A 26,000-nucleotide genomic window follows, 5' to 3' on the forward strand; every position below is an offset into this window, starting at 1 on the left:
GATCTTAAAAGGAATTTCATGGCAGTTTAAAAACACCTTGAATCTATATTTAAAGCATCCACGCTTTCATGATAGTGATTACAACTCTTGCAAGAGCTCTTGTACATGGAGGACAAGACTTAGCCAGGATTCTGCAAGAAGATAAATCACAGCTTTTTAATTCCGTGGATAAATCATCAATGAGAGCATTGGCTGTAATCTCCTCGGCTTGTAAGGGCAGAGGAAAGCAGCTGACCCTGGCAAATAATTTACCAGGACTTCAGATTAGGAACACAGGCACACACGCACGCAGATAGAGCAACTTCCAGGCCACTGACGCTTACATGTCCGGACTCATCTCCCTGCGCCTCATCGTGCACTCCAGCACACCCCATCCTTGACATTTCTAAACTGTTTCCCTCCAACAATGTGCTGTACACCCAATAAAATATCTGGTAACCAAATAAACGGAAAGAATCTCCTCTGGATTAAGAGGAGACGCTCCGTGGGCCGTAACAGAGATGTCAAGGTGAATGTGAAATGAGAAAAGGATCAATGCCCTTCATTATGAGGAGCAGGTTTCAGGAGACAGGCCAGAACAGGTCAGAGATTCCTGTGGAAAGCTATGAATAGAGCGCCGTGGGAACCTACTGTCTGCCTCCTGTCGGTTTACTTGGTATTGACACACGGGCAGGGCGGCTGAAGGTATGCTGAATGAGTGAACGAGTGACAGGGCTATTGTACTTAGAGGACAGAAGCGGGAGGATTAGTCTCTCTCTGACACTGAGGGCTGAGATGGTCCAGTGTGTGGAGGGAATCTGTCATCAGCAGGGCCGCAGGTGGTCCCGAGGTCTGAGCAGGGCATTCGACCCTGTGAAGCGAGAAAACAAGTCTTGTTTTCAGCAGGGAGCAGGGTGATATTTACCCTGGGTTACCCTGGAATCTCATTCTCTACACCTTCTCTCCTCACCTCACAGCATTGTTTGGGAGCCACTTTCGCTTCTCCCTGTGGGCCTGAGCTCGGCGCTGAGGAGGAAAAGTGGTTTTCCCCCTCGCAGAAACAGAAAACAAGATTATGGTTTCTCAATTAGAAGAAAAACTCTGAAAACATGCAAGCTGCTGAGGAAGCAGCGCGCCACACGAAGCCTACATTTCTACGCTTGCGGTTTCAAATCCCTTGAAGCTCATTCAAAGGTGACCTGCGGATGACTGAACGTAATTCTGGGCCAAGCCAGCTCTGCTAAATCATGAGTCTCAGTAAAGTTTGGATGAGTGTCTTATAAGGGCGTGATGAGACAGGCGCCATAAAGATGACGGAGAGCCCTGCATGTCACCAGCCCCTGCCAGGAAACCCCAGTGATGAACGAGGGCCAGGACACCTCGGCTAATAAGACTCATCTCTTTAATTGGCTCCATGATACGGCTGTGCAAATGGCCAAGGTGTGGGTGTGTGCACGATAAATGTCCACATCTGCGCTATGTCCATTTGTGCATGTGTGTGTGAGTGTGCAGGGGGAATGCACTGGGTGTGTCTGCATGTGTATGTGTAGGCGAGCTGCCCGTGCATGTGCCTGTGATTAGCTTTTCCTCTTCCCGTCTGTGCTGATACAAGCCAGCGATGAGGTAGGGAAGCCTCATTAGAAAGAGAGCACTTCTATTGCTGGCCAAGATTTAACACCTCACCCAATAATAATTTATTCAATCTATTCTTAAGTATTGCATGCGCTGGTAGATAGGGGTTAGGTTATGTAAGAGTGCGACAGAGCCTAGTTTGAATGTGATATGATGATAATTATAAATCCAAGGGAGACGACAGATGGTGAGGTACTTTAAAGGTTCAGCAGGTATAAGTATTACTACTCTGCTGCTGCCAGATCAGTCCCCGGGAGAGCGAGTCGGGAAAAAGGGAAAAAAATTAGAGGCAGTCAAAGACGAGAAGAGAGAGTGCAGACACAGTAAGAGAGAGCTGGTCCTTGTTAGCACACCATTCATCAGTCTTGTGAGGTCAGGGAGCCCTGAGGGGTGGCGGGTGACCCCTCACCTCTCACCCCTGACCCCCCAGCCAGCACCTGGAGCTGAGGCATTTCCTCATAACATTAACTTGTTACATTTTGTCTCTATAACCGTTTCATGACCGGCAGGGCTGCGGCCTTTCAGCTCGCGTAGAGCCGCCTTTAAACGGTTGTAAATTTGAGCGGTATCTCCACTTTGCATCGCAGGAAATATGTACCAGCTCGCTCTGCCGTTCAAACGCATATTTGGTTGACCCGAGGCGAATGGGAGTGGACGGCACCAAGAGGAAGGAGGAAATGCAGAGAGGACAGGGAGGTACAGGAGACAAGAACAGGGGGGGAGGAGGGAGGTCAGGGTCACAGCTGCGATAAAGAGGTCAGAATGAAAGATGTTGCTTCAGTCTGGTGGTGAGGAAAATAAACATCCTCCTAAAAATAGTTGTGAGACCTTTTCATCTGTCACCGCTGTTGCTTTAGCCAGGTGTGAGCAACTTTTTCTCACAGATACAGACCTGGAATCCAATAATGATGCAAACTCGGATTATAATGTAAAAAATGTGTTCCAGGGCTTTGATCCGGACTTTTCTGGAGTTCATAGGCCATTTGACAAACACAGTCACTGATTATCTTAACCCCTCCAATAAATATGACATGCCGGTCTTAACGTCACAACAGCCCGACTATTAAATCTTCAACTCTGACCTCCTCCCCCAAACCGAGCTGTTGACCTCCCGTCTCTCCATATGTCTTAATTTCCTGTGAAGAATTCATCCTGAGCCGAGCAGAGCTGCTTGTAAATCAGTTATTTTGTCTGCCTGATTGACAGATTGCGATGTGAATGAGCCCGAATGCTGGAGGCAAACAAGACAAGCAGGAACACACACCCCCCGTGCCGCCCTCTGCCTATCTTTCATTCTCTGTTTCTCTATATGCCCCCCTCGCTTCTTCCGGTGCCCCTCCTTCCTTTATTTATGCCTGCAGAGCCACTTTGTTGTGCTTTTAGTGGCTGGGTTTGTAGATGGAGCAGATGCTGGAGCTGATATTCCCTGATCCTGCAGCGAGCCTAGATAAGAGCAGATTTATGCCAGAGTGAGGGAGCATGGGAGTAATTGCCGAGGCTTTGATGATGCGGCTGAGAGCACTCGTGTACCCTCGGCTGCTTACTAACAAGGACATCCTCGGATTTAGGAGTTTGTCTCTGTGGTTTTAAAGTGTGTTTTTTGGTGTATATCATTGGTTGCCAAAGGTGTGGTTGTGCAGCGGTGCGTGCAAAGGTGCAATGCTGCCTTTTGGTTCTGCATGCGCACAAGTGTACATAAGCTGTGACTTCCTTTATTTTAGAGGCGTATCACAATTAGAGCCTTGTGTGTTTGTGTGTGGGAATTACACAGCAGACTACAGACTTCCACCAGGCTTTGCACGGCCTCTTTATTTATAGATGCACAGAAACATGCTCGGCTGACAACATATGACATAATCAGGGTGACAGATAGCATTCTGCAGATAAGGTTATCTCAATGTGATTTTCTTTGGTTCAAATATATGCACATTTTCCCAGAAACAGATGACAGCACCATCTAGGTTTGAAATAAAGACACATCGGGAGGATGTTTCTCTCCCAGCGCAGTCATAACGAGAGCTAGGCCCGCACGCCTGGCTTCCGTACTACCTCCTAAAATATAAATACATGATCAAAGCTGCAGCAGCCTACGCCGTTACACTGCACCTGCCAGGGGAAACAAGGCAGAGCTGATTAGGTTGTATGGGGCTACTTTATTCTGTTCTCTGATTAGAGATGGACTCTAATGGCTCTTCAGCTGAGCATTGAAGAGAGATGAATCATCTGCTCAGTGTCCCCAGGTGATGATGTCACTGAGGAGTTGTCAGTGACACCAGGCAGCAACAATGACATGTTGATCCCAGGGGGCTTTGGAGCCTGACCTGACTCTTGACTGGTGTAAGTGGGCTCAGACAGGACAGATACCATGTGCGCACACACACACACATGATCACACGCATACCTAAGGGCACAATACACTCACAAATCTTATCTTTCTGCCTGCCCTGGCCATCACCCCGGGTCTTCCTGTTTTTCTCAGGGGCCCTGAAAGATTCCAAACTCCCTGCAGCCTTCAGCGGAGTCGTGCGCGGCTATTAGCTCTGCTGGGAGAGACACTTTGAGGAGCATCTACTGTAGAGAGAGGGGTGATAAGTGGAAGATCATTAGAAGCCGCGAGTCTGGGCCAAACTGAATTAGATGACGCACGCCACAAGATCATAACCCAGGCCAAAAACGGTAAGGACACTGGGATCAAATTAGATGCTAAACCCCTCTGTGTCATTTAGCTACAATAATTTCTTCAACCCGTCAGCTCTGTGGGCTACTTGTTTCACTTCCAATCCCACCAAAGAGAGCAAGCGCTCAGTTCAGAGGGGGAGCGCAATGAGTCAGATCCTCTGCTCCAATTATATCTGCATCCTGCAGTCGGCCTTTTAAAGCAAACACACATCCTCGCAGAAGACAAAAACACACACAGGCAGAAAGACACACTTTGAAATCCACACTGCACGCATAGCTGCCAAGAAACGCATGTAGCAGTCAGAAAATAACAGGCTGGAAAACAGAATCACACACACACTCACACACCACTTGAGCAGGAGCTTGTTGACCATCACACGGCCAAGGGACTGTGAAGAAGAGGAGGAGGGGGGCGCTGAGCTCACAGAGGTCGCTTTGAAGTTTCTATTCAGGTCTTTGTCCCATTCAGACTGCTTGGCAGTAGACATCTCTACTAGAGGCCCGGCCCCTCCCATCGTCACACCGTGCCCTCACACACACACACACACACACTGAGAGAGAAAAGGAGGCACGTCCGCAGGTCCTGTCCATCACACAGGCCTTAATTAGAGTGGATTCGAATGCACCCTTTTGTACCCTTCTCACTCTCTCCTCTTTCTTTAACCCCCACCCTCACTCATTCCACTCTCTTTCACCGGCTCCCACCCTCTCTCTTTCTCTCATTCCTCCCTCTCTCCCCTAACCCTTTTTCACTTTTGTTGCCCTCCTTTTTCTTGGCAGGGAGTGAGGCACCTCTTCAGACGTTTTCTTCTCTGTGCCTTGAGCCCCCTTCTATTCCCCTCTTCTCTCTTGCGCGCCCACCACCCTCCCACCCAGTCTGGAAGCTGAGTGTGACCTAATGTTTGACAGACAAGTAGCCTTGGAGAAAAGACTCATCTATCAGAGGCTTGTAATTCTATTAGAATGGACAGAACATCCCCCCCAGGCCACCATTTGGCATATTCTCTCCATCAATTTAGCTCTTCTCTAAACCCTCTGGGCCACGGGCTTACAAAATCCAGTTTACGCTAACAAATAATCACAGCGAGTTAATAATGTGTGTGTGTGCCTGTGTGTGTGTGCGCTAACTTTCTTCCTACTTTTTCATCTTGAATTGTTGAGCGCCGAGTTCTTTGATATTTCGCATCAAAGAACAATTTCTCTTTTCAAATTCTAATCTCATCTGAGAGGCTAAAAAGGTATAATGGAGGGAACTGTGGGGAGTTAAGATAGGGGGATCACATTCAGCTACTAATCAGGATTGTTATCAAGATCCTGAGATGTTTATATGTAGACAAAAATGGCTACGCCAAACATCTATTGTCTTGGCTTGTTATTAGATTTAATTACTGATATGAGGAGAGAAGAGAGGAGAAGAGGGTTAGCTTACATCTCCTGCTGGGATGTTAAATCAGGGAGGACATGTTTAGCGCAGATTGTTATTTGTCTGTAATCAGTGCCTTCCTGTCAGTCATGATGGCTGAGATGAGTAAGAGGAGGAGGTAGAGCGAAGGGAGGAGAGAGGAGGAAGACGTCTGGACAGCAATCAAGCGTACCACAAACAGGAAATGGAAGTCTGCGGATGCCCCAGCTGTCGTGTTTGGCCTCTGTGCTGCTACAGTTAAATCAAAGCAGCATGAGTCGCTCATACAACAACTTTCAAGTGTCAGCCTCTGAAAATAGTCCGTTTACATTATCAGAGTTTTCCCACTGTTTCAGTCGGCCCAGTGTTTGGACTCACGCTCTTGTGTTTCCTTTAGTGGACACTTTACTGTGTGTGAGACGGGACGGAAAACATGCTGCTAAGTGCTTGTGTGTTTTTGTGAGGGTGTGTTATCTCAGTGGTTAATGGCTGTTCGATATTGATTACAGCTGGAAAGTCCGGATCACATGTTCCTCGTCCCCTCCAGATAACGAGGGTTAACCACTTGACCTCGTGCATGCCAAAGGGGCTCCGCTCATACCTGGATCCGTCCCCCCGGCTGAAGCCGCGTCTCCCACAGCTCCGCGGAGGCCGCAGCCCTCTGGTCTCCGGCCTGGCCCGTAGATCACGGCTGTGTCACGGAGACACACCAGAGGGAAATGTGCCAGACTTCATTAAGGGCAGATTAAAAGCAAGAGGAGGCCACTTTAACTGTGATTTATTTTCGCTGTGAGGTTGCTGGGCTGACTGCAGGCCCGCAGTGGCTTCAGCCTGGAATGGTGATGTCATGGTTTCAGTGTTTGCTAAGTGTAAATATCAGATTGGGAAGGAACTTTGTCCTCAGCCGCAGAGTTCATCTTGGAGAGAGGGAAACAAAGGCTACACAGAATGACTAACTAGTCTCCGTTTTAAAGCTGAGACAAATCATTAGAAGATTAACAGAATATTAATCTGCAACCACTCTGATTACTGATTCATCTTTGCATCATTTATTAAGCAAAAAGAGACATATTGTCTGCTTTCAGCCGTCAAACTCAGAGGACTTCTCTCTGTTTCATATCGTCTTGAACTGAATATTTGCGGCCGTGCTTGTGGAATGCCGCTCTGTGTAGTCACCACTTTGTCTCGCCTTTCATAGAGTGGCATGAAATTATGCATTCATGGCTCCTATGAATTTTATTTATCCTTTGAGTTTTCTCTTGTGCTCCTTTTATTATTTTTATTTAATTGGACAGCTGAACAGAGAGAGGACGTGTGGTGAGGAGAGAGTGCGGGAAGACATGCGATCAGTGCGTTGAGGACTGTAGCCTCTGTACATGGGGCGCCTGCTCTTACCAAATGAGCTAAACCAGTGCTCCCCTCCTGCGCTACTTACAGGCTAAACATACCAATTTTTTTTTACTACAGTTCATAGATTTGCACCAAATTTTGAACCGTTATTTGTGGGCTCTAAAGTATGAATCGTAATGGGCGCCGGTTTGGCCCAGCGGTTGGGTCGGCGGCCCATGTGCAGAGGCCGTAGTCCTTGATGCGGCGGCCCTGGGTTCAATAACTTTGGTTATCCTCTGAGTTTTCCTTACGTGCCACCAATGAGCAAAAGTTTCCTCTTATTTTGTGAAAGATCTAAAGTAGATAGATTTTCATTGCTCCAATAGGATGAATCCTTATGACTTTGGTGACCTTGTAACTCTTCCCCTGTAACCATGAGGTTCAGGTTTGTTGCTTCAAGTGAGATATCTCAACCACTGTTGGATATATATATATATATAAGGTTATATAGTAGATATTCAGGGTTCCCAGAGGATGAACCATTATGCATTTGGTGATCCCGTAACGTTTCCCCTGCTGCCAGCATGATATTGCCATTTGTGGTTTCCAATGAATGTCTTTAAAACTATTGGTTAAATAGCCATAAATTGTTTGTTAGACATTCATGGTGCCCAGAGGATGAATATTCAGAACTTTGGTTTTCCTCTGACTTTTCCTCTTGTGTCACCAGCAGGTCAAAGTTTTCATTTGTTTTGTGAAATATCTCTACTACAGAAATATGCACATTTATTTGTAGGTTTCCATAGTTCCCAGAGGATGAATCCTTATGACTTTGGTGATACTGTAACTTTTTCCCTTGTGCCACCATGAAGCTGACATGGTGGTTGTTTCAAGTGTAATGCGTCAACAACTATTGGACAGATTGCTTCGTAATTTGTTGCAAACATTCGTGGTGCCCAGAGGAGGAATCCTGAAGGTTTATGTTAACATGTGAATTTCCCCTCATGAGGTCACATGCTAAACTAAGCTGGCGAACATTATTCCTTTAATGTTAGCATTGCCTTTGTGTGTGTATGTTAGCATTCAGCTCAGAGGTCCACTCCCCTTTAGTATAACTTCACAGAACATTCAGACACTTAAACTTTCTGAGTCTTGAACTGTCGGTCAGACGAAAACAAGCTGCCTGAAGATGCTTGATGTCTTGGCCTCTGGGTAATGGAGCTTGGCATTTTCTGCATATCAACCTAAATGATTAATTAATGAATCAAAGACACATTTATGAATTATGAAACGTGTTCTTTATTCAGCCCGACTCCACTTTGAAGGGTCTGCAGAGTGTCTGTGTGTGAGCTCCAGTGGTATGAAAGTACATTCAGACTATTAATAGCAGCACTAATCACAGCCACATATACACATTAACATGATGACCTCATTTCTTGAGAATGCCACTATATTTCATAGGTGGCTGTCTGAGGGGGGAAGGAAATCAAATTGTGTTGCATGGCATGTGTGAGCGTAAGACGCTACGTTCAATACCCTGGTTGCAAAAGATTCCTGCTACATTATATCTTCTGTAAAGCCTTTGTGTACTGTTTATGTATCATGTGGATCGTCCATTATCTTCTACATAGCCACCATAATCCTCTTGTCCTGTATATGACGGTGTGTTTTCTGTCACGTGTGCTGTTGTAAAAGATTATATTATATTCCTCTTTAAGGCAGACACTGTATTATATTGCACTTGTCTTGTAAAGTGTTCATTCTGGTGTTGCCAGTCAGTGGTTCGATCCCACTGTTACAACAACGGCACGGATTGTCCACTGTCATACTCCCATTGGCCACTCAGCTCTGGCCGCAGCTGTGGCATTCAGCAAAATGTACACAGGAGGCGTCCTCATTGGCTCGCAGCAGATCAGGTATCTCCCTGCGACCCACCGGTTGGTCAGCGAGGTATCAGGTGTCCCAGACGCCCTGGCCGTCAGACGGGGCATACCAGCTCTGTGGCAACTGGCCTGTGTTTGCTGTCACTATGACAACACTCTGATGGTTTATGGGCAGGCTTCTGAGGATGCAGCAATGGCAAAACTCCAGCAACACTTGTAGTACAAAGAACAACTTTATGACCTCTTAACACCTTTTCCACTCTCCATGCACCTTGGACATAGGTGGCATACTCTGATGCAGCCATGGCTCCAACCGCTGTGGCTCTCTCACACACACATACATAAATCCACAGAGGTAAACTGAGCGCATAATCATTCGGGTGTGAAGTTGATTATTGTTTTACAAAGATTTATGGGCTGTCAAGGCACAACAGGATGTTATAAAAATAATTCCAGGAAACACAAGACATGTCTTTAAATGTCTGTTATCCTTCCTTTCCAATTACACTGAATTCCCCTCCTGTATTCCATGAATCGATTTCATCACAACCATTAGGGGGCGGCATTGATTGAATAACAGGCAACAAAATTAAGAGAAACTCTCCTTCTTCTTCTCTCCCTCACACACACACACACACACACGCACACACACACACACACACACATACACACACACACAAAGGGGGCACAGACATGGACATGATCAATTATGTGTCAAGCATTTCTTCCTCAATGAATGAATGGCCCAATGACTATAGGCTACCGACCGTCTATTGTCTATTGACACTGGAGACTAAGTTCTCATGCAGTTCATTATCCCAAACGGGGACAACTAGAAAGGGATCCAAAGAGACCATTAATCATCATTCCTTTCAAAGTGGAAGAAAGAGGAGACCAAAATAACAGATACTGTAACCCAATACAGTAAACACGACAGATTGTTGCAGAAAATAGAAGTTTATTATAGCATTACACTCACATTAAAGCCTATTTTTAAAGTGAAAACGTCACAAAATCCAACTTAGCACAGACATAATTATAATTCCCCATTGTGGCATAAATGTTAAGTGCGAGATCCACAGGGATAAGCAGGTTCAGGACTTAAAGGGGCCAAACTTTTTCCTCCTGTAAGCACTTTTACGCACGCTCCAATAGCCTATCACGCTCCTTTTCCTCACCAAAGCTTTCAGTATGACGAATAACTTCAAAGTCCATTTCAATTTGGGTCGATGGCTCGGGCCGCGATGGTGGAGGGGGGAGAGGGGGGTGGAGATGTGGGGTCAACCCAATAACAGACTCCCTCCCCTCCCTCAAACTACCCACCACCAACCCCTCCACGTCCCCATAAATGCCTTCGCTTCCTGCTTCCAAGTTCGGACAGAGCGCTGTGATTGGCCGCGGCTCGCACTGTGGGCTGTCCCCCTTCGCTCTCCTCGACTCGGGTTACAGTTGAGCTCGAGCTGCTGCACACACCGGAGCGCAGAGACTGTTGTTCACGGTTTAAAAAAAAAACCACACACACACCGGCGTGGAAATGTTGGCAAGCGGATTTAGAGGCACCGAGCGGGCTGGCGCGCGGGTTTAACCCTCCCTCGGCACTTTTTGAGTCCGAGCTCCGACAAACAAGGTGCGGAGACGTTCGGTGTTTTTACGCACTGGCCACGCAGCATGCCCGAGTTGGAATAGAGGCGACCCTGCTGGAGCGCAACACGCACGCGGAACGGCGCTGAGAGCCGGGAGGGATATTTACAATAGAAACTCAATTCCGTAGCGAAGAAGAATAGCAGAGGGAGGAGGAGTGAAAGATAACACTGGAATGAAGTGGACCCCGGGATTCCCAGCGTGCTGCGGAGTTGTGACTGATGGATGAATGTGGTCATCTGTAGGCTATATTCAGCGACAGGTACAGACACCATCAGGGGAGCTTTGACAAAGACACGGCGCAGCGCTTCATCGGCAGCCGCATCGCCAGATTGTGGCTTCCAGAAACTGTGCGATCGCTTAGATCTGTTTCACCGCACATGAGATCGCATCATTGAGTGGTCTCTACTGAGTAATAAGGTCGCGAGGGCTGTTTTCGTCTGAGCTACAGGTCAAGCAGGACACTCGGGGGCTGCTTTCCTCCCAGATCCCACCAAGAACCGGGGGCTTCTTTGCACGTCCTGCGGACAGTTCAGTCAAGGACACGGGGGCCTGGAGCAGATTTTTAAGAAGTCGGACAGAAGGACATGTATCTGATATCGACCTCACATGCTCCCGACTGATCGTAGCTCACCTTCCCACCGGGCGAACCACAGATAAAGGCTGCCAGGCGCACTGTCCGACGCTCTGAGTTACCAGCTCACTGTCTGTACATTTAGCAGAATGGCGGGACTCGGCTGTTGGAAGTATTATCTCTGGATCTTTATTTTAATGTGCAGGTCGGCGTTACCTTCTGCCAAATCGCTGGAGACTATAATTTGGAGCTCGCAGAATTCCAAGTAAGTCTCGTATTTCATTTGTGCAAGCATACCAAAACTCACTGGGTGTGTGCGTAATGGAGGACTGACATTACTGGAAAAGTTGCCATTGTGTGCAAGCTGGGTTAAATGTTCTGTTAAATGTGGCAATTATCTTAAAAAGGTCATAATTTATTTAAATGTAATTGTCGTTCCTGCGCCGCAGAGTTTTGTGTTGACTTAATTCTCAGAGGGGAATTTCCCAACACCACAGAAACACAGTAGGTAGAGGCTTATACAACAAACAGTAGGCCTCACTTAAAACACAATGATAGATGGATAATTATGGTAATTTATGACAATATAACACGCACCTTTTTATTACCAGATTGAGGGCAAAGTCTGCTTTGACAGCTTCTTTATCAGAGTTGTGAGAGTTTGTCCACTTCTTCAGACATTCTTGTAAAAGATCTAATTAACTGAGAGGAGAATGAGGGAGAAAAGTCAAGGAAGAGTGCCAAGTGTGTCAAGGTGTAGCTGGATGGAGGATATTTCTCCTCCCAGGCCGCCTCAGGAGCCCAGAGTATGGGCTGCTCTGCTCCTGAGAGGGCCCCACTGCTGCGTCCCAGCTCGCCACTGTGTGAGTTTAGTTTGCCCACACAGAATGTGTGATAAGATGGTTCCAGATATCACAGAAAGAAATGCTTGAAATGAATTTAATTTCCCCTAATTATCCTGGCTTGGATCCAGCCCAATTTCTCCACATCAAAACAAGGGCAAGTTTCTCCAAAGCAAGCAGCTGAAGCCAGACAGTTTTCTTAAAATTCATATTATTCCCTTCAAAAACACGCAGAGTGAGCCCAGACTGCTGATAATAAAATCCGCTCTGGTAACAATTATCACCCACTTAGACTTGACTCCCACATTTGGATGATGTTGGAAAGCATGCATAAGGGGAAAATGCACTCAAAAGAAAGAGTGAAACCCTCTCCTGTATTTCTGCATGGAGCCGAGGAGCTGACCTTCATGTGAGCTCACAGCACCGAGGGGAAATGGAGAGTAGCTCGACCAGCTTATAACTAGAACTTACTCATTCAAGTGAATCCATGATTTATCCCCCAAATGTCAGATGTCATAGGAGCTCGTTGTGCAGTCAGTGGGTATGAATATTGCTGCCACGTTCACTGGAGTGTGTATAGATAGTGTGTGTGTGTGTGGCCTGGTCCTAATGGTAAGACTACTACGGCCCATCAGCTTTTATTTGACTGCGGAGGTAGTGGAACAATGAGCGTCATCAGACGCAGATATAAGACCCACACATACATCCCATGCGCACAAAAACCCACACCTTGTGTCATTCACTGGGAAGACGGATGAAAAAAAGTGGGGGAGACATTTATTGATTGATGATGTCACCTGCGGGGAATGTCTTAGAAGGTTACCACGCTGGTTTAGGGATTGGAAGATCATTTCTCCATCTGTTCCTCCGCTCTGCTCCTTGTAAAATCCCCATGCCGGCTGAATATTTCATAAAGTTCACAGTGGAACAATAATGCACTCCGCAAAGTGTTCTCTCAACCTAATTATCCTGCTGCTCTGCGCTTACAAAACAATAGACAATTATCTTTCTGTGTGGAGGCTTTGCAATAACAAAAGACAAACCTGTTTTTCTTCTGAAATGTATCAGTCAGCGGCGGCGTCCGATTGGCAATAAAAAAGGGAATACTTGTACAGCAATCAGCATCTGTCTTCACTGTTTGTTGTTTTAAGCTCCATCTCTTTGTCTTGGCCCGTATTACAGCTCAGCGATAACACAGAGAGAGAGGCCTATAGAAATGTACAGTACACTATCTGGTGACTTATCTAGATTTACGACTTCTTACTTCCTGTTCCCACTTTGGGGAGCGCTGCTGCCTCAGCTAATAAATTAATCTGGCCCTCTGCTTGCACACTGTAGCACATACACACAGAATATAACAATACAAGCTGCTCCCTACAGGCCATGAGTTATGAGACAAAGTATAGGAAACCAGCAGGTTTGGGCCACTATGGTGTGTGTGTGTTTTCCCTGCTTTATGTGTGTGTGTGTGCAGGCTTATGAGCGGGCCCCTCCAAGCGGTCCTGCTGTTATGGATTTCCATGTGAGGATGCTATCACTCCCTCTCCTGCATTATCAATAACTAGGGTTTGCTTAATTGATTTCCTCCCAGCGTGCTTGAACAGGCAACATACATCATCACTGTAGCGCCGTCTGGAAAGAAGAAGAAGAAGAAGAAGAAGAAGGAGGAGAAACATCCCCGAGTGCAAACTTTGCTGCGGGATGTTTGGGACCTTTTTGATATTTAATTTGAGGGTGGATGAGTGAAATGGTGAGGGGGGCGGAGGTGAGGAGGGGAGTTTTTTGGGTGAAGGCGCAGCCGTGCAGAAGAAGGCTGGATGTGTCAACGTCCCCAGTCAGTAAGGAACCGTCTAACATTTGATCAGAGCAAATCGGATTAGTTCTCATTTAGCTGAGTGGGATTAGGCCAGAAAATGTCACTTTGTTATGACTGATCACGTCTCATCGGTTTTTCTGAGGCTAGCACAGCAATGTACAGGCATGCTTCATACACACACACACATTTGCAGTGTGCTCAGGAATGCTGCAGTGATGCCAATTTAATGATAATCTGACAAGGTTGCTATGAGTGGCTCCTGCACGTCCTCTAACCCTCCTTCGCTAATATTTACCTCATGACCCGAAGCCACCGCAGCCTGTTTGCAGCAGCTCAGGAGACAAACAAGATGATGGGAGAGAGATGGGAAAACACACTCGCACACACACCTCTGAAAACACACAGCGAGGAAACAGCCACGGGCAGGCCGGGAGTCTGCTGCACTGGTTTTGAACTCCTCGCATTTTCGGCGAGGCTTGGAAACGGTTTGCAGACATTTTCTGGCCTCCGTGTCGGATTCGAAGCCCACAAAATAGCATAACAGAGAGAGAGAGAGGCGTTTGTGTCGATAAAAGTCAGCTAAAGCCTCTGTTGCTGTGGGTCTTTACTTACTCATCTTATTTTGATGTCTATTGACCTCAGCTGCCTTGGCGCTCAGTTTAACAGTTCACTGGTTTGGTTTATAGCGTGCTTGTGTGGTTTAAAGGTTGAGTGAGTTTGATGATTAAGCTGGATTTGATTAACACTTGGAAATTTAGTGGCATTTAGAAGACCTGCAATTTTTTTCTAAAGGAAAAAAAATAATTGTGTTAGATTTTTTTAACAGGAAAAAAAGGGGGATGATGAGGTGGTTAGTTTATGTAAATTACCTTTTAAAAACAACATCATCTCATTCGGCTGCTATTACTAGAGAAGGGTTCACAGAAGGCCTAATTAAGTTCAAGTTTTGTTTTCATAATTAGCTTTTTCCGATAAGATAATTGTGGGAAAAATCGTTTTTCCTTCCAGGTAATTAGGAAAAAAACAAACATCTGCCTTATCTTTGTTTGAGAAGCAGATGCAATCAAAACAAACGTTTTAAAGGTTCGCTCTCGACCCCCGAGAAACCTCCTGAGAAGCGGTGTCCCGAAAAGCTTCACCGAGCTGCCATTTAAATCTCAACAAGTTTCAGTATGTTAAAAAAAACAAACTGCAACAGCACAACATGAAACTAACGCAACCTGTTGAGCGAGAGCAGGATGAAACTTCAGGACGAGAGCAGGAACAGGACTGCGAGGCCGGCGGACGCTCCCCTCCTGCTTTGCCGCAGTGTGGGTCACTGCTGAAAGGGTCAGAGGCCTGTTTTTGTTTCTCTCCTGCCCCGCGCCCTGCTGCTTGCCCCCGTTACCCCTCACGATACACACCTTCTCTCTCCTTGCCTTCCCCGATTCCCCCCTTTCTCCCCCTTTTGACTCTGATCGTGTTTCCCTCTGATAAAGATCTCATTACACACAGAGAGGACTTAGAGCCCGAGCCCCACTCAGAGAGGACGAGAGCGGCCCGACCAATAAGAAATACTTGTGGAGAGCAACTGGCCCTCGCTGCTGTAAAGGCACCCTGTGTCTCGCTCGGAGGACAGCTGCGTTTGCTTTTACGTGTGTGCACTTCTGTGTGGACATGTCTGTTGTTTCAGCGGTGTGGAGCGTCAGGCTCCTCATTTGGTTATCTTCGTGAGGCACCTGGGCTCAGAAAGGGGGATCCGGCGCTTTAGGTTATTTCAGGGAAAAAATGCAGTTTTCCATCTTGGTTTTTCTCCACAGATGGACTCACTTTATCCGCTGGTGGTTTGGCTGCCACATCACTGAAAACTGATCATTCTGCTTTTTGTGTGCTGTGATGCGTTTCTTTATATTCAAGCAGTGGCGTGCATGAAACCCAGATTCATTCCCCAGCTTTGGGACGAGAAGCATTCACAACTATCCTTCTTATTATTTTGCGCACGTATGAGAGCCCTACTCGTCCTCATGATGAAGATCTAAAGTTAGTTTTCTTTAAAGACATACTGCAGGGGGTTGATTCACAACTGGAGGAGCGGCTGAATGCAGTGAATCACTTGGAAGAAGAATGGAAAAGATGAGTCTGTTAGCTGATCAAAAACAACCAACCACAGCTTTGATAATCCATCAGGGAGAGGCAGCATTGATAAAATCTTTCACCACAGTAATAACACATTGCAGTATATAACATTACCTAGAAACTCAGTTGAGAAACTGTTCGTGGTTGAACTGAAGTGTCAGGAATGTCTGAGGGGAGTTTCTTTCATCCTGAGAATTAAAAACCTGACAGATTAAAATACTCCGTCACACTGATGAAACAATCCTGTTAATTCAACCGAATAACACCACAGTTTTATTAAATATTATGAAGATTATAAAACCGTCTAACTGTTGACAAATTAATATTTCTGGTATGAACATCGTCCACACCTATAATTAATAATGACTCACTTCTGAGTGTTCAAACAAAAACGTTTCCAGCTTCCTAGATTCAACAGTTTCTGTCTACATTTTAGAAACTAAATGACTAATGAGCTTAAAAAATAAATACAAAATAATTTTGTTGCAGCCCTGAACAAACAATAAATTCATTTTCTTTATTCTGGGAACAGAGCTTGAAACTAGACGCTCACGTAGGCGTGACAGACAGGGGCTTAGCTCGTCTGTTGTGAGTCACAGAAACTATGAGACCTGTTGAAACTTTGTGCTGCTCGTCATAACTGTTGGTTTAATAAAAACCACATTAATCTAAAAGCCAGCGGGCCAATATACACACAGAGTGTTGCATATTTGGACTGTAATTTTAGTAATTACTTAATAATTGTGTAAAGTAAATTGCAGCTCAGTTCATTTGTACTTTTTATGTGTTCCTGCTGCAATTAAAGAACACTAAGTCTCTTATGAAAGGGACAAGTATGAGCTTATGGACGTGAATGAGTGCTTGAGAGTGCGCGTCGTTGTGCCATTGTTCTTTGTCCGGCCACAGCGGAGCATTAAGGAAGTGTTAGAAGCGTGCCAGTGTGCCCCCTGTGAAAGTGTTGAGGGCCGAGCGGTGGACGAGTGTGGAGTGGCTGAACAGTGGCTTCCTTACAGGCAGTTAGCGACCCGGCTTCATTAGACAGAAGCCTGGCTGGCAACAACCAGGAAGTTCCCATCAGCTCCGACGCTGCCAAGCAGAGGCACAGGCGCTGGAGCTGGAAAGCTTCCCTTAAGATCTCAGCTGAATCAAGGGAAAATGTAGGGATGCAGAGTTACAGGAAGTGGGGGAAAGAAGTTGGGCAAAAGCGAGGAAAAGTCTGCCTTTTGTTTGCCATCTTAGTTCTTTTACATAAGAGCAGCTGAAAATAAGGGGATTAAACAGGAGAGGAAAGGAAGCTGATGTAGAGCGTTGAAACGCGGCCCTGGGCTCAACCGCACATCCTTTCAGTCCAGCGTAGAGCTCCCAGATTACTTCCATGTGTCAGTGCGAGGGGGAAAGAGAGGGAGAAAGGAAGAAAAGGGGACAGGGAGAGAGGAGTTGAGCGATTGAAAAGCGAGCGGGCTCGGATTGGTGCAGATCAGCGTCGGTGTTGGACAGTGGAACGGATCTGTGTGACAGCCATCTCTAAAACCATTACCCCTGCGGCTCCGACTCGGGAACTCGTAACCTCCTCCTCTGGACTGACCTCATAGACTTAACTCTTTCTCAGAGAACCCCTCTGTGCTGCGGAGGCAGACCTGATCAGACGCCAGGCCCAAGCAGCGGGCAGGCAACCTTTACAGCCAGCTGCACTGCAACTCCTGTAAGACGTCATGAGTTGTCACCAGCATACAGGCAGCGAGGGATCTGTTTCCCCACCTTTGTGGCCCTCTGAAGACTTTTGTGGGAGGTTTGTGTGCCAGCACTTTGGGGAAAGGGATTTTAAAGAAATGACATAAATAGATGGGATGGGAGTTAGAGAGCATGTTTATTAACAAATAAAAACGTCTCGGTCTTGCTGAAAAAATGTAGGCCGTAAATTATGACGCAAGTCTTGGCAACTTTCCCCTCATTTCTTCAGAGCTGGAGAACAAAATTACAAAACCTTCATTTAGAATATCGTCCATTAAAGTCTGTTTTTAGCTTTGTTAGAAATTTAACACAAAACCCAGAAAAGTATTGAAGACAAAAAAAAGGTAAAGACATAAAACATTTTTTCAGATAACCTTAAGACGTAAAATACGTCTCAGTATCGTCCTCAAATTTCAGCACGTAAAATAAATCAGCGAGGAGTTATGAGGCCGGAGCCGAGACGCCAAACACAAGCTGTGTTTTGCTGCTGCAATAAACATTTCAAACTATAACAGAAGTGAGTTGTCTGACTGAACTTGCTTTAGTTGGATCTTTTAACAGTGTCTACAAAATGCCCCCAAAAATGTTTAACCAACAATTTAAGGTTAACATACTGACTTTACTTTTACTGAAGCTTTCAAACATTTAAAAGGAAAAAAAACAGAAATACATTTTTTATTTAATTATATTTTATTTAATTACTTTATTTTAAAATAGCTAAAAGTATTTTTTCCTACTTTTTTTGCATCCTGTGAAGTAGGCACGCAGTTCAGCGCCCCCCCAAAAAAGTTGACCTAGAGTTAAGATGACTTTTAAAAAACTTTCCAAGGTCAAGAATAAACTTTAACCTTCTACTAAAATATTAATTTCTGCTCCAAATATAATATAACATAATACAATATAATATAATATAATGTGTATTATTGTAACTGTTGAATCACTTACCTGTGGCTCTTCAAGTGGAACCAAAGTGAGCCTAAGTTTTCTAACAGATCATATTTTAGCGACTGGATGAAGCATGACCGAGCCGTGCCGGCCCTGAACGTATCATTAATGATCATCAGGCCGCTCTTTGTTCACTGTTATGCGTACACTAATGGAGTGACAGTGTAATTGAATGGAGTGGTGGGATAATAGAATGATAGAATGATAAAGTAATGGAGTAGTGTGGTAGCAGCCCCGTTTTCCCAGGGGATACCCCCCGTAAGTGTGTCAGTATGGCAGATGGGCGGTCTGTAACAACCCCCCTCCCCATGTTAATTATAAAGCATCATAATCCATCTATGGCATACAGAGGCAGGACATGGAGACTATTAGGGGGAGCATGGAAATGGCACAGTGTATAATCCTCAGGACTTTACCACTATTAGGCTCCCCAGGCATCGAGCAAAAACCACTCATTTCTCCAGTAATCTTGTTCCAGCAGTCCCATTCTGCTCCGAGTGTGTGCGTGCATGTGTCTGTACATTTTCAGATGTTAACTGAAAGTTTGATTTATCTTTGATTTTTTCCCCCTCGCTTTATCTGTTTTCCCACCATGCCCACAAGCAAGACAGACAGCGCGAAAAGCATGCGAGTCTGTGTGTGTGTGTGTGTGTGTGAGTGTGCATGCATGCCTCCGTTAACCCATTCTGCCAAGTCTTGGCTCAGCCTTTTCTAAGCAAACTCCCAGCATGATCCCGGTCCCCCTTGTGCTGGTGAGAGGAGCTGGAAGAAAAGGCCTTTAGGGACTCCTGCGGCTCCCAGGCCCGGCCCCGGCCCCTCCGCCCACGAGGGCCGGGCCTGGGATTTGCTGCGCGCCGGGGCTCTGTGTGGCAGCTGTGACTGACGCTTCAATCGCCTCTCCCCGGGACACCCCAGTGCAACCCTGCATTCCCTTTCACACCTCGGAAACGGGGGGAAAAAGACAATTACACACATATTCAGCAACCTCCCTCTCCCAGTCTCTGCACAATGCTGCATTTCTGATGTACGGCCATTTACCAGAGCTATAAAAACATTTCTAAAGTTTCTGTGTTTTGCAAATAAGTCCTCTTTCTAAACAAATTGCAAATTAGTTTAGCTGTCTGGACAACCTGTCTGCTTTTTATTATCTATTTTAAATTGCTCTTGTTTATTTGATTCTTTTTCTGAGTCGCCCTTTTCTTGAGTAAACAGAGCAACTAAATTATTTCCTTTGCATTTCCCTTGATATTTAGGAAATGTAAGTAATGGAAAAAGATTTGAGCCTAAAAGTGGAGTTAATGCTATCATGTATGGATCGTCTGTAAATTGAGTTTGTCTCTGGGCTATTGGAGCAGGGACTCGTAAGCCAGCGGGATTTAAGTCTCTTAATTGAATTATTTTGATTGCTGACTTGATTGATGGAGTCAGATGCGCAGCGTTTTCCATGACTTTTTGTCCGACTAATTCTTCTTCCAATAGAGCCATACCAGACAGATACAATAGGAACCTGCAATCAATCACAACTGCAACCCCGAGCATTTTGTTTTCAGAGAAATGTGCCTGCCATCAGGTCCGAGTTCCACAAGCCAACCAGACAACGCAAAACCAACAATGACATCAGATAGTAGAGCACTCTAAAGTCTAATCTTCCCATAATGCCATGCTAAACCCCACAGAGACCCACGGCAGGGAGAAAGGCTTTTTTTTTATGCCCCGGCGCTGCTCCTCCTCCCATGGCCTCTGGCTCTATGTGTGTGTGTGTGTGGTTGTGTGTGTGTCCGTGCATGTTGGGAGGAGAAAAAGAATTCAAGAGTGAATGGAGATGTCACTGTCAGACTCTGGCCTCCACATGAATCCGCTCCAGAGTGGCCATATTGGCAGCTTGTGTGTGTGTTGAGTGAGCGAGCCTGTCGGGGGTCTGCCGTTTCCCCTCCACGCCGAGTTCTTACGGCTGTGATTGGAGCGCAGCGGGACACAGGTCTATATTTCATCCCATTCATATGAGGGAGGCCGTTTCATCTCGCACACACATGTTTCCCATTAGACGTGTGTTTATTCTCCCCCATGATGTGCTTTGCCATGGAAGCCTCTCATGTCTCCGATATTGGAAATAGGAGTGAAGGTCTGCTTAAGCAAACACAATATCCCAAACTTCTCTCGCTTTATGAACTTTGCTGAGAATAAGAGCGAAGGCTCGGTGTTGACTCGATTTAATGAGTAACCGTGGTAGTTTTCCCTCTTAAAGCTGTGTAATATAATATTTCACACTGTGATTTTAACTCGCTAATCTTAATGTGGGCTTCTCTTTCAGCGCTTTGCTGTCTTCCTTTTTTCCCCCTGCACTGAAAACTACTTTTAGCTACTCCTCATCCGTCTCTCACGTCCCCCACTGTGAAACATGACAGCACAAACCTCCGCCACATCACTCCTCTCTTCTCCTCTCCTGTCTCCGAGATGAAAGCTCTTCTTCGCAGACAAACCTCTGTGAGCCCTTTCCTGTGCGCCCGGCCCGTGCTTGTGCTGCTGCTGCTTTTAGTAGCTCTGTTTGCTGCATATTCTGATTTATTTATACATCTCTGATTGTAGCACCTCGTGCATGTCAAGAATCTCAAAGTCTGCACCTCTCCATGTGCATTATGCGGCCTGAGTCAAATTCTTATTTGAAATATACATGAATGCATGAATATATTTATTGTTGAGAAGGCCCTGTGCATCCGGGAGAGTCTCATTTCCTGTAGTGGCCCTGCTCTGGAATGGAGTGGCGTGATCCTTGAAGGCGCCCCACATGCGGCCACCAAATAGAGCCGGCTGGTGCACCGCTCACACAATGGAATGGCGGAGGGAAGGGAAATGATTTGGCTCCTATTTGAGGGGCTGGAGCAGTCGCTTCAAAGCGGCGTGCCTGGCTGAGGCTTTAACCGGCCTTCTCTCTGCATTAGATGTGCGTCCTGTGATGAGCCTTTGAAGGGTGCGGGCAGTTCTGGCTGGGAGATTGCGATTGCACTGCGCGGGTGTTGTGGTCCAGGGCCTTGAAAAGAGACTTGCAAGTCGCTGGCTTCAACAGGATTGTGGCGCTCCACTCAGCGTTGCTTAAAGAGGGTCGACTGAAACGTGTTGACCCCAAAGCTGCAATGTGACAAGGGGAACAGCGGCTGTGTCACGTTTGGATCTCCGCACACACACACATATATCACAGCGGAAGGTAGTGTGGATATGTGCGTGTGTGTGTTCACTAGCTCAGGAGTCAGCTGCGGTTAGCTTGTACAGATTAAGGCTTGAGTGTGCATTACAGATGGCTGTAATAATGATCAGATAGCCCTTGTAATGGAGACGGCCCAGTTTGTAATGGCTTCCTAAAACAACACATGGAGTGTCTTTACGAGGCCACAATCCGCCCGGTTATCGCAGAGCAAACTGTGTGTGTGAGAATAGTATCATGTCAAACAAGCTATTTATTAGCACACACATCACACACATTTCATTTTAACACCGACAGCCTGCATCTTGCCTGCGCTGGGCTTGTTAAAGGCGAGTGTTATCAGAGGAGACACAGACTCCCGCTGCACCAGTTAGGCCGTCCTCCCCTTTTACATTCACTGTTAATGAGCCTAATGATGTGTGTCTCCGCGATTGCATCAGTCAATATGCTGTTCAATATGGGTTTTAGAAGCCCACTGACAACTTAAGCATGTCCGCCTGGATAAGATCTCCCATCCAAGGGAGGAAAGATAGAGCAACTAATTTGTCTTGGATTGGATGGGACATGTGTAGCTGTCTTAAACAATCATGAGCTGAGATTGTAAGCAGAGAATAGACCTGTCACTCAGATTCTCTGATAAGAAGCTGCTTTTAAGTCACAGAAGGCAGCTGTGTATTAAAGACACTGTGTCCTAGTTATAACGGCGTCTGGCGCTTTGTTAGACGGAGGTTTGTTGTCTGTTTGGTGTGGATAGTTTTCAGCTTTTTTTTGGTCTGTCTGTTGTTTTCCTGTTTGATTTCTGTGGGAGTTTAGCTTCAGTTAAAAACAGTTTTTACGCTTCAGACGGGGCTCAGATGCAGTTTTATGTCAGGAGGTGTTAAGTATGTTGGAGACCAGGGACATTTAGCTTTATGCTTTATTGCAGAGTTGCCTTAGGAGTTTATTCGTCTCTGCGTAGTGATTACAGATGTGCCTTTTTTATTTCTACTGCGCCTTTTCACTGCATCTGGCTTATTACTCACATTAGTTAGTGCTGCTCTCAACACTGAGGTAATCTCTATTTTGGCACATTTAGTTTACAGGCCTAATGCTGGTTTCTCCTCTGAAAAAAAAAGCACAAGCAGAGACCCTCATGACACTGATAAAAGCTGTTTCTTTTATAAACCACACAGCTTTTGATTGATCTGTCCTTTGGTCTTGATCCCTGGGCTTGGCTGATTAAACCTATCCATCAGCCGCTCTTATCAGCGCCCTAACAGATCGACTGCAGGACACTGAACTAAAACCCGTGTATTGTTGTTACACAGAAAAAGTCAAAGGCTAAGGACAGGGAGGGGAGACATTTACCAGGAATCCTCCCGACAAGGCCCTGCTAACAATGACCAAAAGAAATCCCCTCTGTGTTTTTTAAAGAAATAAATGGCTTTAGGATAACTGTCTGTCATGCTATTGTCATAAGTGAGCTGCATTCAACACATTTTTTCCCATGCAGATTGGAATAACCTCGAAATGAGGTCGTACAGTGGCATTGCAGATTGTGACACACAAGTGTTTCCCCTCAAGAGGGAAATCAGAAAGTAATGTTTCCTGTCCTCAGAGTGTCAGCTCCCCACCAGCGATACGACCCTGCCCCCGGTCACAACTCACGCAGACATCAGCCAGATAATGACATCTCTTTCACTGACAGGCTGTCAGTCAAATGCCTCCGCAAGCATCCACACATTAACACACACACACACACGCACACTTGGCCGTACACTTGCAGGCTCGCTCTCGTGCTCACTTGAAAACGAGGGCAGACGTGCGCGGTCGCCGTTATGAATCATCTGAATGATTTGCAAGTCAAATATCCAGTTTCATAAGACGTGCCTGTTATTTTCTGAAATAAATTTGAGTTCCTCGTCTTCCGGGTGACTGTTAAAGCAAATACATCAAGGCGACTAAAACGTGGATGATTGCATGTCACTTTGCTCTCATTTATCTGCAAGCATCTATTACCATCATGTTGTCAAGTCAATGAAAACAGCATCGGAAGAGCCGGCAGATGGGCTTTTAGAATTCACAGATGTATGATTTCAGGACATTTTGTCGGAGATAAACTCTCTTTATCTTTAAGCTTATCTTTATTTTCTTTAATTGATTTACTTAACATCCGGAAAACAAATGATTTCACATGGCTGAACATAAACAAGAACGGTTATGGTGGATAAGGATCATATCGCAGCCTGCATGCCACTTTATCATCACGTTACAGCATGTCTTAATCAGATAGCGCTGAAGTTTGCAACTTATGCCTCATCCAGAAACGATCAACTTCAGTTTACATAGTCAGAAATTCATGTTGAAAGAAGATGGTTTATTGGAATCATGTTGTAACATGCCCAGCAGAAGCAGGTGTGGACCTGCTAGCTCGCCTACTTGCCTCTGGTGATTTTGGGGGGAGGGGGCAGGGGGGGGTGTGTGTGAACGCTAAAATGCTAGGCAGGAGAAGTTGCCTGCGTGGCACATTCATTAACCTGGTATCTAGCTAATCTCCTGGCTAATTCATTTAGGCCTCCGAGCACTCCTGTGTATTAATATCCTCTCCTCGCTGCAGCTCGTGGGATGCAGTAGGAGCGTAGCCATGGCGATGATTGTGTCATTATTTTGCAGTCAGATGAGTGATATCCCAGAGGGCTGTAGCTGGGTTGTCCGGGCCAGTTGAGAGCGTCTGATTAGAATTGCAAATGGCGGCCAAGTGTTGTGTTTATTGTGTGTCTCAATATTGGAGACAATCAGGCGAATCAAAGCCCTCAGCTGGAGAGATGGGACTGAGGCACGGTGGGCCTCTCTGGTTGGCACCATGTCCTCGGTGCTTGCACAGCCCCCCCCTCTCCCTCTCCTTCTCTCTGTTGCCTTCTCTCCCGGTCGACTTTGTCGTGTGTTTAGGTCCTGAAGTAGGTAGACACAGCTGGAGAAAGAGAAGAAGAGACAGAAAGAGCCACTAAATCTAGTGCACTCAATCATGTGTAGTGTGGCGGCCCTCTCCCACAGCTGAGAAATATTAAACACGCTTTATGATAATGAAAGCGCCGGCGACAGACATAAATATCAGAGGCAAAGTGCTGAAGGATTAAAATGTCTTGTACGTTTGCTCATAACACAAATTTGTCATTGATTTCATGGCTTCTTGAATCGTTAGAGACAGAATCATCAGCTTTCCATCAGTGGAATTTCTTTTTTTTTCCTCCGAGGCCTGTCTGTGATGAGGTATATCAGGTCACATATTAGGGGCTCGGGAACATTCAGATGCCTCCATGCATCTCGGGTGTCAAGCCCCGCAAATGGAACCTATTGGCAGCGCGCCCTTGTTATGGCTGGGTGACGGACTGTGGTGTAAAGTGCCCTAAACACACATTTTCTCCGCAAATCACTTGTGAATTGTTCTTCCTCAACGATTGGCCATTACCCCATTATTGACTCACTGTTTGTTCAAGATTCGGCGAAATCCATCTGAAAGCCATCCAGCGCTGTTGTGTGAGACAGGAAAGTAGTGTTTTAGCTCAGCGTGTAATTCACTCTGTCAGTTGCACACAGAGAGGCCTATCTTCTCTTGTTTCGCTACTGTTGGCTTTTAAAGAATGTATAATGTACATGCACACGCAGGAATGTGTGTGTCTGTGTGTGCGTGCGTGTGCACTCATGCATGCATATGTCCCTGTCGGAACACAGGATAATTCCTCAGGTCATACATGCTCCCCATATAGCACCGCATGACCAGTCACAACAGGCATGTGTGGGGCCCAGGTACGGGCATGCACAGAGAACAGGTATCGCTACAGGGAAATGACTGTTAAAGCCAAGTTTTATTGCACCACACACGTTCTCTCAAGCTCGCGCTGCTCAAGGCTATATGAAAAAGTTAAGAGGAATGTGTCCACGATCTCTTCGGAAATCCCTTAGATTTACCGCCATCTTACCGTGGCTTGGCCACAGCTATCATAGGGCCCGCATCTCTGTGATGTGATCAAGAGTCACCAGCTTTCCAAGGCAACAGTCAGTGCATGTGTGAAGTTGCAGCTCACGGCCTGTTTCGACAGCGTGATGTGCCGTTGAGCTTGACAAGCAGTTGATGAGAGATCCTTACAATTGTGTGTGTGTGTGTGTGTGTGTGTGAGGAGAAAAAAGAGAATGCTTGAGAGGGAGAGTGTGTGTCAGATCACCGACGTGGCTGTTTGTGAGTGTGTGAAACCG

At 46.0% G+C, this 26,000-nt stretch overlaps 1 protein-coding gene across 1 annotated transcript in view; it reads left to right on the top strand.

Annotated features, from left to right (window-relative positions):
* The first annotated feature begins 10,390 nt into the window (after nt 1-10,390).
* Nucleotides 10,391-26,000, top strand: part of efnb1 (ephrin-B1) — a 59,521-nt gene continuing 43,911 nt past the window's right edge. Inside the window, exon 1 of the mRNA XM_069670105.1 lies at nt 10,391-11,384. Coding sequence (XP_069526206.1) covers nt 11,269-11,384 — 116 coding nt within the window. The 5' untranslated portion in view covers nt 10,391-11,268. The remainder of the gene's footprint in view (nt 11,385-26,000) is intronic.

The sequence above is a fragment of the Semicossyphus pulcher genome, unplaced genomic scaffold (genome assembly GCF_022749685.1).
Source record: "Semicossyphus pulcher isolate SPU_LCO1_2020_fin unplaced genomic scaffold, fSemPul1.0.p SCAF_2, whole genome shotgun sequence".
NCBI lineage: Eukaryota > Metazoa > Chordata > Actinopteri > Labriformes > Labridae > Semicossyphus > Semicossyphus pulcher.